Source organism: Melitaea cinxia, chromosome 1, assembly GCF_905220565.1.
Source record: "Melitaea cinxia chromosome 1, ilMelCinx1.1, whole genome shotgun sequence".
Taxonomy (NCBI): Eukaryota; Metazoa; Arthropoda; class Insecta; order Lepidoptera; family Nymphalidae; genus Melitaea; species Melitaea cinxia.
The window spans coordinates 9516274-9529682 of record NC_059394.1 but is presented as its reverse complement, the minus strand read 5'-3'; the positions used below and the strand labels follow the sequence as shown (position 1 = coordinate 9529682).

Here is a 13409-nt window from a genome sequence, read left to right as displayed (position 1 = left end):
GAAACCGTACGCAGTAGAGAAGTGATAGAATGTGAGCATTCCGGCGAAGTCAAATTGGAACCCACCCGAGCTTTTTGCGAAACTCAGAAATGTGGTCATATTTTCTAAGTCAAAATACTTACGAAGCGAATAGAAAGGTTTTGAATACCCTCGAGTTTATTTAATTGATCTTCCCTGAGGTCGAGGTAACAGGTGTCGGCATAGTCCAAAATAGGAAAAAGGATGGATTGTGCCAACGCAATCTTGGTGGGAATTGACAAAAGATTTCGTAACCTATGAATGGAACTAATAGCAGAAAATATTTTACGATTAATTCCCATAATCTGTGAATTCCAGGTCATATTTTGGTCAAAAATAATACCGTAAAACCGTAAGACTTTGCCCAGATTTCTTGCGAATTTTAATTCAACTAAAAATATATTTTTAAATAATACTATTTCTAATGTGTTATTGCGCTATACAATTGGTAAATGTAGTGTTCTTTGCAGAGAATTTATGATAATATCAAGATAATGAATATTTGTGTGCCAAAAAACCTCTATTAGGACACCGGGCCAAATATATAGTATCTTTTACAAGTTTGCCCATTTTGCGGAAACCTTTATAACTTCGGTATTTTCTACCTTAAGAACACCAGATTTAGGGATAATTATAGAAAAATGCTTACTCTATTATAGGACCATAATACTAAAAGTTTAAATATTTATATTACCTGTCAGTCAATTTTTTTTTTTGTTTTTTCATACAAATGAAAGGATGAACAAGGGTTGTCACATTTTTTAATCAGTACGGTGACTAATCTAAAAAATTTTGAACTATCATACAATTTGCAGTAGTGTAAAGTACATGCACGTATTACTGGGTAATTTTCCATCGAACAAATCAGTCCGTGAATTTTACAACACATTTATAGACTAACACCACGTTTATCAATTTTTTTTTTCTCTTCGTCAGTGAGCTTGGTTTGTCCTCCAAGTGATTTTAAGTGAATTTTATTAACTTTATTTAAAATCGTTCATCGAGGGATCCCGAACCTCTTTTCTGTCTCCCGATTTGACATCCTGTTATTTTCTACCATATCAACCGCTAAATCTAACATTTCCTCTGAATGATTTCGGTATGCCTATCCTAATATTATTAATATATAACTTCTTTTCTTGTGTTTTTAGGCTTAGTATTCTGCATCCTGAGATAAATTTAAAAATAAATAAATTCAGCAAAATCAACAAATACTCTTATCCAAAATCACCCTAATTATGTTGCAAATACATTCAATAATTAATATTTTCATTTTTAGCTCATGTATTGATTACAAAATCGAATTACAAAATTAATGAAAAAAAAAGGATTATGAAATCACTATTTAGGTATGAGCTTGGGTAGTTTCGAAATTAATATAAAAAAAAAAAAAATAAGTATCTTCTTATCTCGAACCCAATTTAACATTGAGGTGACAACCTTAACGATAATATTTTGTTGGGCAAAGCTGTAACAACTACTTTAGAAAAACTAATTTGACATTGCCTAACCTCATATTTTTGAAGTTAAGAGAGATTTCGCATCTGATATTCGATCTTTCTTGTATATTTATCATAAACTAACAATGGTCCAAAACTTGCCCACCTGGGATTATTACAAATCGAGTTTTAAAGAAAGTTTTATACATGAATTTTGGCCCACAAATATACCACCAACTTCAACACAATTTAATAGCCAACTGAAGTAACGCAAGGAAAAATCAGTTACTTAGTATTGCAGGAGATATATTCAATTTTCTTTCATAGTTTAAAAATTAAGCACAGCAAAAAACTGTTGCCGGTTTGTTTAATATTTGTGAAAAGTACCTTGCTGGGCAAACTCGCCGCCGCGTTGGCGCAACGGTTACAGCCATGGATTGTACCTGTTGCGTTGGCGGTTGTGGGTTCGATCCCCGCACATGACAAACATTTGTATTGGCCATACAGGTGTTTGCCGTGGTCTGGATGCTTTGTACAGTCCTTGTGGGTCTCCCCACCGTGCCTCGGAGAGCACGTTAAGCCGTCGGTCCCGGTTGTTATCATGTACACCTGATAGCGATCGTTACTCGTAGTAGGGAATATATCCGCTAACCCGTATTGGAGCAGCGTGGTGGATTAAGCTCTGATCCTTCTCCTACATGGGGGAAGAGGCCTATGCCCAGTAGTAGGATATTACAGGCTGAAGCGGGCAAACTCAGATAAGCAGGGCAATCTTGTAAGGTTTTACGGTACCTATTTTTTTTTTACTTATGAACTGTAAGGAATAACATTGTTGTTAAATATAATTGACGGCAAAAGAGAGTGATCCAAACGATAAATCAAATGGTGGCGGCCAATAATAATAATAGCCTGACTTTTCACAGGATTTAGTTTTAAACCAAATGAGTTACTCCAATTAATAATTTCACTTAAGTTAATTGTGTGGTAAATGTCATCTAACCTAGAAGAATATTATGGAATTTATGACGTGCATACGGAATTTATAAAAAACCTCGTTGAAAGCAGTGGTACTGAAAGTTCCTCTTCCGACTTTTTTAGTAGTGACGTAAATGAACATCAACAAAACAAAAATAATTTTATTTTTGCGAATGCAAATTAAGTGCCATTATTAGATAATGTTTAAAATGTAAATTTTATTTAGTTGGTAAGTCAAATAAATAAATTATGTAACATTACTAAATTAAGTTTTTTTTTCTTATACAAAAGGTCTATTTCACTGTGCCACATGTCAAGCACACACATTCGTTGTCTCTACAAGGCTTAACGCACACTTATATAATCGCGCACAAGACTGAGTTAAACTTACTATAAAAAGCTGTTCATCACCCAGCAATATGCATCGTACGCAACCGCGCGGAAGGTTGTGTTTTTGTGTGTCAATTCTCAAATTCCCTTTAACAGTTCAACGTCAAACACGTGCTGTTGTAGGGTTTAATTAATAAAGTCTTAATTTATATATTTTTCATTACTTCTTTTATAATTAAAAATGTTTACGCTCTGGTTTTTCATAAGTATAGCAGTATCATGTTACGGAGCTGGTGATGTCGGTAAGTCGTAATTAAAAGTAATATAGTAAGGAATAAATTGACAAATTAAAAAAGTTATTATGACAATTAATATTAAAAGTGCAAGAAGAAAAAAGTGTATGTACATTTTATCGTGTTGTGCTTTTAAGCAGAAGTGTGTCAACCCAGAAAAAGTATTTTTGATAAAGTGTTACATCAAAAAAGTACCAGAAAAGTGTATTTTAATCATAAAACAAATGAAATATCATGTATACAACATTTTCATTACGTCATTAGGCTCCTCAAAACTTTCGTCAATGTAGTTAGTGCCTTCTATTATCACGGTAAAAATGTTGACACTATGTTATTGCGAAATATCATTTAGTGGTTTAATGCGCGTCAAGGCACAAACAACTAACTTCCAAAAAAAACATAATAATATTCCCTCGACAAACCAAGTTTTACTTAACTGTTTTATTTATTAACCGTTGTTTTAAAGTAATTGTTCGCTATTCATTTTTTGTGTGGCTATGGTACTAAAGAATATAGCTACCCCTTCTCTTCCCGTGGGTGTCGTAAGAGGCGACTAAGGGATAACACAGTTCCGCTACCACCTTGGAACTTAAAAAGCCAACCGGTGGCGGGATAACCATCCAACTGCTGGCTTTGAAATGCACAGGCCGAAGACGGGCCCAACCCGCCTGCCCAGCGTGGTGACTATGGGCAACACACATGAGTACACGCATTCTTGGCGCGAACTTATGGAGGCCTATGTCCAGCAGTGGACTGTATAGGCTGTAATGATGATGATGATTCATTTTGGGATAACCAACATAAATCAATTATTACGGTGATAAGATTTTATTTTAGTAAATATTTTTTTTATTTTAGTGGTAAGGTTTTTCAAGGAGTATTTTAAAAAGATTCGATTATGTGGACAATATTATTTGTCTATTATATTTTTCAAAGGTAAACTTCATACTTCATTTGTAGTTTGGTCAGATTATACATAATTATTATTAGATAACTAATTTCTAATTAAATCACCTTAATTGTCAGTCAGTCTGTCAGTTTTGCATATTGAAATCCACTGCTGGACATAGACCTCCCTAAGTTCGCGCCAGACATCCCGGTTTTCCGCAAACCTCATCCAGCCTACGTCAGCAATCTCACGTAAATCGTCAGTTCAGCTGGCCGGAGGACGTCCCACACTGCGTTTGCCAAGACGCGGTCTTCACTCTAGGACACGTCTGCTCCAACGGCCATCGGTCCTGGAGTAAATAAAATGAAAGTAAAAATAATAAACCCTTAATTGACTATTGTTAAATACTAAATAAATTTCAGAAAATATTTGACTTTTTCAAAATTTTACATAGTTATAAAGACATATATAAGACAAGTAGGTATACTTGTACAAATTATGCGATCAAAATTTCGATGTAAATTCAATCAAGATTGTTACCACGGTTACGATAAGACAGACATATAATGTGTCTATATTTTCTGTAGTTTAAAACTACAATATCGAAAAAAAAAGAGGAATCTAATACAATAATCTACTATTGGAAAGTGGTAGTAATATGTTGGGAAACCGTAACTCTAACATAATATCGCTACTGTAAGTTATAAGTTAGAAAACGTCTTATGTCATAAATAAGATATGAGTGATGTGATACAAGTAATAAAATTTATTCGAATTTTAACAAAGGAAAACGTTCATAATTCGGTTGAATTATTTTGTGTATGCATAACGATTAGTAATTTCTTCACCGATTGTATTTTTTTCCTTTGTGAAGTGAAGAAACAATAGAGTCTTAATTATACATGTGTTGAATTACGTATCGTTGTTAAGATTACTAATGCCACAAGTTAAGGTAAAACCGACATTAAAAGTAATATGTTTGAATCAAACTATGGTGGGTTATTTTACCACTGAAATCGCGCGTAACGTTTATCAAAATATAATTATTAATAAGTAGCTGTACCTGCGACTTCGTTTGCCTGGGAGATTGTATCTGGACATTTATTATATTTTTAACAGCGTGATCCTGATCCCGTGGGAATAATGGGATAAAAATCTGCCATGTGAACTCTTTTATCTTATTTGGAGATTTTAAGTTGTTTTTGCTGGCATTAATTAAGAAATATTTGGTTATTTTTCATATCTTTCTGGGGTGTAGGTACTCGCGCGCGGTAAATGTGGTTTTTCCCTCGTAAATCTCGATTACGCGAAAATTCCGGGATAATAAGTAGCCTATATGTTGCTGCATAACCACCTCTATCCTTCATTAAAAGTCCTATAAAAATCGGTTCAACCGTTCCGGAGATTAGCTCGGAACAGAAAGACAGACAGACAAAAAAATTAAAAATTTGTTCGTTCGTGTCTAGTATCGTGTAAATAACTATATGCCCTTAAAAACAGTTATTTTGAAATTACAGACTGACACTTCAGTTTTATTTTTAAGTATGTACTTAGTTGTATAGACATAGGTACATAGATGTAAAGATTACGGCGGCATCAAAGTGCATTAGTTGCTAAACGTTTTCTAATAGAAATATTTGTAAATGAATAGTTTAATTGCGTATCTAAATATCTATACTTTTTACATATAAAAAATGTATTTTTAAGATGAGTTAGATTTTGATATTTTTTGCTGATATTGTCGCTAAATATTTCCAATCAGGAGTTCAGTAAAATAATTAAACAATCAAAAATCAAAAATTCATATTTATACTAAATTTATTCTAAAAATAAAAAATAAAGTTTTCTAAACAAGCTAGGAATTTTACCGGTACCTACTGACTTTTTGAGCGCTGATGTCACTAATATGGCGGCCACGTGTATTCATAATATAGTGGGAGTTGTAGACTCTACGTGTCATGTGTATATAGTGTACACGTAATTTTCACTAAGGCAAATAAAAAAATTTATGGTATGGCGGAAGTTATAAAAAAATTATCAATTTTAAGCACTGTAATTTAGTAATATGTAATAATAAATGTAATTTAGTATAAATGATGAATTTTAAGCAATGTAATTTAGTAGAGTTTAGGCTTAAAATTCAATATTAACCATGTTCGTTGTTGGTCATTTTAATTAACCAATATTTTGACACTCGCAAATGCCATGGTCATGGTTGCCCTCTATTCAAATTTGGTAAATATCCCATTTTACACATAAATCACAGTGTCTGTGATCAAATAGGATTAAAAACCTAAATTATTTATAGAGCTAATTAGAACTGATACCAGTAAATTCTACATGTGCCTACTTATCTGACCTGTGAAAGACAATAATAAGTCAATGTCCATTTTCTTCTAGTTATAGTGATTGAAATAGATATCATTGACGCCTTGTCTCATATTAATAGCATAAAATACAAGTAGCATTCATGATACTAAATACTACACACCTACAATTAATATCATATTACTGATAGAAGTGTATTTAGAACTTAAAGAATATTATTTTAAATAACGTAAAGAGATATTACTGATATACCACGTATGTCTTTATGGATAATTAGCTGACCTTCGCTAGTTTTAAATTTTATAACAATAACGCGGCACATTAGGCACCTACTTTCCTTCCGACTTGAAGAAAAGCTAGTTATTATGTTAAGTGACTACTTGCTGCCCGCGACGTCGTCTGCGTGAACGCTATACAGCACCAAAAATACCTACGATTACACCTTTTAAAATAACATTCATGTGCCCGTTTCTTATTTAAATTTCATATCTACAGAAAAATCTCATAGATGGCGCTGCTTTAAAATTGTCTTGTCTACTTATATTCATTTAATTATGTTTATCGGCTTAGTTACTTATATTGCGTGATTTTTATAGTGTGTAGCTAGCTTATATAGCATGGTTATTAACATAACAACAACATTCAAATATGCGTCGTTAGATTACACGTTGTTACAGAAGGCGTTGAGGAAATAAAGGTTCACTGCTCGTTCCCGGTAGGTGATAGCATGATAATATGTAGCCTATATGTTGACCCGACTTCTTAATAATATTCGTGCCAAATTTGAAGTAAATCCATTCGGTACTTTTTGAGTTTATTCCGGACATACATACAGACAAACAGACAAAAATTCTAAAAACTATATTTTTTGGCTTCGGTATCGATTGTAGATCACATCCCAAGTATTCTTTTAAAAAAATATTCAATGTACAGTTTTGACTTTCCTACCATTTTATTATAAGTGTAGATTATTACTGAAATAAAATATGGCCTATAACATTCAGGAATAGTGTCGATTTCTACGGTGAAAAATTATTTTAAGTTTTTTTCTGTAGTTTCTGAAATTAGCCTCTACAATCCTAGAAACAGACACAAATCTTACTTCTTTATAATATTAGTATTTTATAACCATAAATTTAAACTGACATCATTTTCTTATCTATGAAACACTTGTTTTGCAGATAAATATCTAAAAATATGCAGCCGAAGCTCACCGGACGTGAACGATTGCTTAGTGGATGCTGTCCAGGCGGGCATTGCAGTAATGGCTGACGGCATCAATGAAATAGGAGTTCCTCCCTTAGACCCCTATTTTCAAAAAGAACTAAAACTCGAGTACAAAAATAATCAAGTTAGACATTTTTTTTTTTGTTTTGTTAATATTAAGATGATAGAACAATCGTAAATGTCCTAATTACGAAAAATCTCTGTATGAGTAATATGAACCTTTGCCCCCATAAGATTAATCCATAGTGGTTATTTACACTTGTAGAATATGTATATTTATTTGATAAAAATGTTAAATTTGCATATAATTAATATTATTATTATTATTATTATTATTTTGTAAATTGACTGTGTAGTCATAAACATTGACTATCGTTTTATTAAATAAACCTTTATAATAATTAATGCACTAACTTTCATACATTTTTATTGGTATTTCCTTATTAATAAAAGTTTTATGATTAATCATAACCAATATTTTACTTTTATATAGATACAAGCCAAGATGATCAACAAGAACATACGTGTGCTCGGCCTTAAAGACTCAACGGTCCGTGATGCAAGGTATAAACTAGGAAGTAATTACTTTAATAATTTAAAATAAAATATTATTGTATACGTTTTAACAAAATATATATTACGACTAACCCTGACACCATTCGACATATTTCAACGTATTATTTACGATTGTGTCCCTCCACTGAACTTGACCACATATCCTAAGTGGATAGTAGGAAGGTCTTATGTGTAGGTATCTGTACGGGTTATTACAAATCTGCATACATTGTTTCTCGACCAGTTTGCGTTCTGAAACTAAGTGTCAAATTTAAAGATTTGTAGTAACAATAATGTAGGGTTAAAAATAACGTTTAGTATCTAGCAAGCGTCATAACATGGTTGACACCGCAAGAGACGTTGACTTTATAATTTACTAGCTTTTACCCGCAGCTTCGCTCGCATTGAATTTTTTTTAATACAAAAGTATCCTATGTTACTTCTAATACCTCCAAGAATATGTGTACAAAGTTTCACGATGACCGGTTAAGTAGTTTTCGCGTAAAAGCGTAACAAACAAACTTACATTCACATTTATAATATTAGTAGGGTTGCTAATATCATTAAAAGGAAATATATGATTTTTCTCTTAAAATGTAAAAACTCTAAAGGCTCTTAATAGAGAAAAATATACATTATTATCTATTTAGCATAGTGCTGATGCGCGTTCATATTTTACCAATCGCAATGCTACTAATAATTAGTACTTATATATGAAAAGTTTGTAGGGTTGTATGTATGTTATTCTTTCACGTAAAACCTATGAACTACTAACTAAATAATACTATGTATAATGAAGCTCGATATGTACGACTACATAGGTGGAAATCCAGAATAACATATAGGCTACTTTTTGTCCCGATATTCCTATGGGAACGGAAATTAGTCGGGTGAGCTTGCCGCGAGGCGTAGCTTGTTTGATGTAATGTGTTTATATCTTTTATCATTGACTTTGATAATTTCAGATTACGGGCAGAAGAAGATAGTTTTCATCTAGAAATCGACATGTACACCCCAGCTGTGACCGTGAGCGGCGACTATAAAGGCAGCGGCAGCTTTAATGATTTGACTTTTGTTAACGCTCAAGGAATGTATGTTACCAATATGAGTAAGTCAACGGTTATTTATGAAGCTATGTATACAATTAAAGAACATATCCTGCCCAAAATCTGGTGCAGCCTGTCTGGGGAGGTAGGTGCCTCAACTTTACTACTTTGAAGATCAGTACTAAATAATACTGCCCTCAAGTAGTGTTGTGTTCCTGTGGGTTGTGGTGATCAAGGTGGCCAGAGCTCCTCGTGAGGGAGGATCAGGAGTAGGGTTGCCAACACTCTTGCGATGCAGTTAGTGTTGCAGGCGTCTAAACTCTATACTACTGCTACCGCTTACCATCAGTTGGCGCGTATGCTTGTTTGCAGACCTAATTGTATATATATAGATATCCCATATCATGTCTTTAAAAAGATGGATAGTATTTACAGGGGGGACCTTTATCGTATTTGTTCCATACGCCATCTTGCGAGAATTTGTTTTTTTTTTGGTTTTTTTTCTACTTATCTCACTAATTAAATTTATTAGTACTCAGTACAAAAATTAAAGACATTCCGTAATTTAAGGACTCTTTAAGTAATTTAGATGACAGCAAAATAATTATTAACAATAATCAGGCGAGAATTATTTTTTTTTACGTGATCTATATTTATTTTCTCTTACACAGTATTTATACCTATATTTATTTTTGATAGACGACCCATAATTGATTCTAACGACAAGATAATAAGATTCATTTTTAAAATATACTTCTTAATTCTATATATATTAAAAATTATGTACAGACCTACCTATCTACTAATGTGTCCGTACACTTTCCCCTTCTCCTTAATAATTGTTTTAAAATTATTTATCATTTAAGAATCACTTAGTTGTAGAGACTAGTTATTTCAAGGCAACAAGACAACATCATTATCCTATATTATTAAGCGAGCGATATTTATGTATCGAGATATATCTATCTATACCTACGCTTATGTGTAATTGAGTTCCAAAAATGGCTGCGACAGTTTTGATAAAGTTTCAGTTGATCTAAGAGAGAAAAGAAACGAAAATTTTAAGAAGCCTGCCGCAATTACTTAAATACATAAGTAATAATTCATAATTTTTCAACTTAATCACCTAAGTAATAAAAGTTTATCTTAACTCTTGAGCAATACATATACAAGAGGGGAAAAATAAATAAATGTCGTCATATTCCTGCGTTGAATTTTAGTATTTATCAAAAGAGTTTATATAATCACATAGTTATCATTATATTTTCTTTCTATGCTTTAAGAGTTGAGATTTGTAGCTGAAAAAAACATACGGGTTAACAACTAAACATTTTTTTTTTGATTTACTCACTATTATGATTACAACCTGCAACGAGCCAGCGACTCTTCAGGTCTTACAATTATTTAATTATAGCCGTATCTTACACTAATTACAGCTGACCTTGTGTACACGTGGAAACTTGACGGAAGACCTGAGACTATTAACGATGAAGTATATATGAGAGTCACAGCATTCGACATGAGGCCTGATGTTACTAACATGCATATTCACTTAACCAATGACGCACTGGAGAGCAAAGACTTGAGTAAGTATATAAATCTGATATCATAAAGAAAAGTAGGTCGTATGTTATGGAAAGCGAATTAAGGACTCTCAGTAATATAGATTCTAAAATCAGGAACGACTCTGTACCTATAAATACCGAAATATGGTATATGGTATTATTAATTTATGTTTATAATAGGATAGAAATTCACACTAATATGTGTACATACCTCATTTATATTTAAGGATTCGTGATTGTGACAAACTTTTTTTTAATTCTTACGATTTTTTTTGGAACATAGATCAGTATAGCTAATTATAAGATATTTTATCTTTACATACATGTACAAAGTAGGTAATTATTTTCATATAAGTTCATAATTATAGCTACGTAGTTATAAGACAACCTATAATATTCAAATGGTAAATGTCTGTAATAAGCATTTAATAAATAAGGTACGCAGCATTTAATTTCAAGGAGTACATAAATACAATACCAACACTTATTCAATTATTGTATGACCTTTAATGATTTTTTAAAACAATTAAATATGAGTCACGAAAAACCAACTTCGTTATTCCAGTAGACGTTTTTTGGTTTTCTGGTTTTTGTTTAATTTTTTTTTTACTGTTTTGGAAGCAATGGCGTTGCTAATTTTTAAAGTGCCCTCTCTGGCCATGATTCTTTTATCCACTGGGTATTCTGATAAATTTTCGAGGGATATAAACCTACTGGGTATAGGCCTTTTTCCCCAAGTAGGAGAAGGATCAGAGCTTAATCCACCACGCACCATGCTCCAATGCGGATTGGCGGATAACTACTCTGAAATTATGTGACAATTGTCCGAAAATAGAATGACAGTAACTTTTTACAATAGTGTAAGGGTAAGACCCCTTTATGCTGCACATACAAATCCCTATAACATTATTTTTTTATAAATCTTAGAGTTCCATTGCGGAGGCGGTTAAAGGCAGTCCTGACTTCGAATAAATTTTTTGAAAGGTCCATCCCATCCTTCTTAAATAAAACCCAAAGTACTCTATTACGTAAATTCAATTAGTCATGTAGCCCAGGGCCTCGTTAAAATTGATACTGCTTACTACAGCAATGGTGGTACTTTATACGCCCCAGGGTACAAATCATAAAAAAAGAATAACAAAAAACTTAAAAATGATAAGATTACATCGTTCAAACGGCAAGTAAACAAAAAATAAACGCTTTTACTAAAATTAAAAACACAAATTAAAAATGCAAATTACTAAGAATTTTCGTAAATCTTCGAAGTCTGTTATTAAAATAGTAATAAACAGTTTCGTAATAATATATACTTAAAAATTGTAAAATTACACTTCATCATAGTAGATTTTTTATGTGTCTGAAAATAATTCAAACTGTGCTATAATTTGAATTTATACAAACTGATTAGTAATTTAGCAAGCTTATGTTTAATAAAAAAATGGTGATTTTACAAAAAAAAAATTACAGTGAATAAATCTCTACGTTAAAATGTACAATATTATAGTTTTTAACGAAATTCAAGAGATTATTTTAACAATGTAACAGATTTTTTAATTCTTTATTTTTTTTTTCAGCTGATCTAGGAGTGAGATTAGTAAATGAAAATTGGAGATTGATTTATAAAGAATTGTTACCTTTAGCTCAAAATAATTGGAATAAAATAGGTCTAAAAGTGGCTAACAAGATTTTCTTAAAAATGCCGTATAATCGTTTGTTTCCTAACAACTAATATTATAATCTGTACAGAATCAAAGAAAATAATGTGATAAGCATATAAATGTTATAGTTTTTATTTTTGATTTTATTGTGTTTTGTCATTGGTGTGTTGTGTGTGTATTGTCCTCAGTTAATTCAAATAAAAAAATATATAATGAAAAGAAATATAATTTATACTTAATACAAATTTATTTTAAATCTTATCTTATTCTGAAAAAAAATAAAGTAGCGTTTTGAACATCATGATCTTTAAATAAGTATTACTAAACTTAACAACACACTGTGGCTGACAAGAACCTATATTATGGCTGTGGCATTGTTTTCCTGTACTTTTTCGAAATTAAATATAATATAAATATATATTGACGACACATCAGCGCAACGTTCACAGTGCTGTATTGTGGCTGTTGCACTGGAGGTTGCAGCTAAAATCTCAAAACAGCCTTGGTAATTTAATTACTTTTATACGTACATCAGCTATCAAACTTTACAACTTTAAAACTTTTATATTAAGCCTTACAATTTTATTTTCAATCAAAAGTACACCCCTAAATTTTTTTTTTGCTTTTCTTTATTTTATTTATTTTTTTCCTACCTCCAATGTTATTTTTCAACCTTTATATTAAATATATAATAATAAAAAATTTTAATGTTAATAATAAATGTTACATATATGTCAGCACTTTTTAGTTTTAGCGAGAAATCATCAGATATTATTTGGGACTAATTGCAACTATATTGTAGGTGTTCTTTTTTTAAATCAAAAGGTGCGTTTCTTTACAAAATTCAACTCACAGGTAATGGTTTCTGTATTTATGGAAAATCTGAAGAACTGTACTTATTATATTGTTTTTCGTAGTTGTTATAGTTTATAAGGGTATAAAAAATAAAAACAAATTAATTAAAAAAAATTGAATTTTGTTGTTTTATTTTGTTTTTAAAATACATGTATACATGTCGGCACGAATATTGAGGGCTGACCATCAACCTGCTTAGAAACAAAATTTCGGGTCTGTTTGGTGGTAGCA

General features: G+C 31.6%; 1 protein-coding gene across 1 annotated transcript; it reads left to right on the top strand.

The window, feature by feature from the left end:
• Positions 1 to 2855: 2855 nt before the first annotated feature.
• Positions 2856 to 12464, top strand: LOC123669382 (circadian clock-controlled protein daywake-like). The gene is made up of 6 exons (XM_045602991.1): positions 2856 to 3064; positions 7454 to 7623; positions 7993 to 8063; positions 9020 to 9162; positions 10537 to 10686; positions 12240 to 12464. Exons 1-6 carry the CDS (start codon positions 3004 to 3006, stop codon positions 12392 to 12394), a joined length of 750 nt encoding a protein of 249 aa, XP_045458947.1. The 5' UTR covers positions 2856 to 3003; the 3' UTR covers positions 12395 to 12464.
• Positions 12465 to 13409: the final 945 nt, after the last annotated feature.

What these genes read in the sequence shown, in the direction of transcription:
- LOC123669382 (XM_045602991.1), top strand. Translation starts at nt 3,004, where the DNA reads ATGTTTACGCTCTGGTTTTTCATAAGTATAGCAGTATCATGTTACGGA. An exon ending in TCGAGTACAAAAATAATCAA is followed by an intron (nt 7,624 to 7,992) that starts GTTAGACATTTT and finishes ACTTTTATATAG; the next exon opens with ATACAAGCCAAGATGATCAA. An exon ending in TCAACGGTCCGTGATGCAAG is followed by an intron (nt 8,064 to 9,019) that starts GTATAAACTAGG and finishes TGATAATTTCAG; the next exon opens with ATTACGGGCAGAAGAAGATA.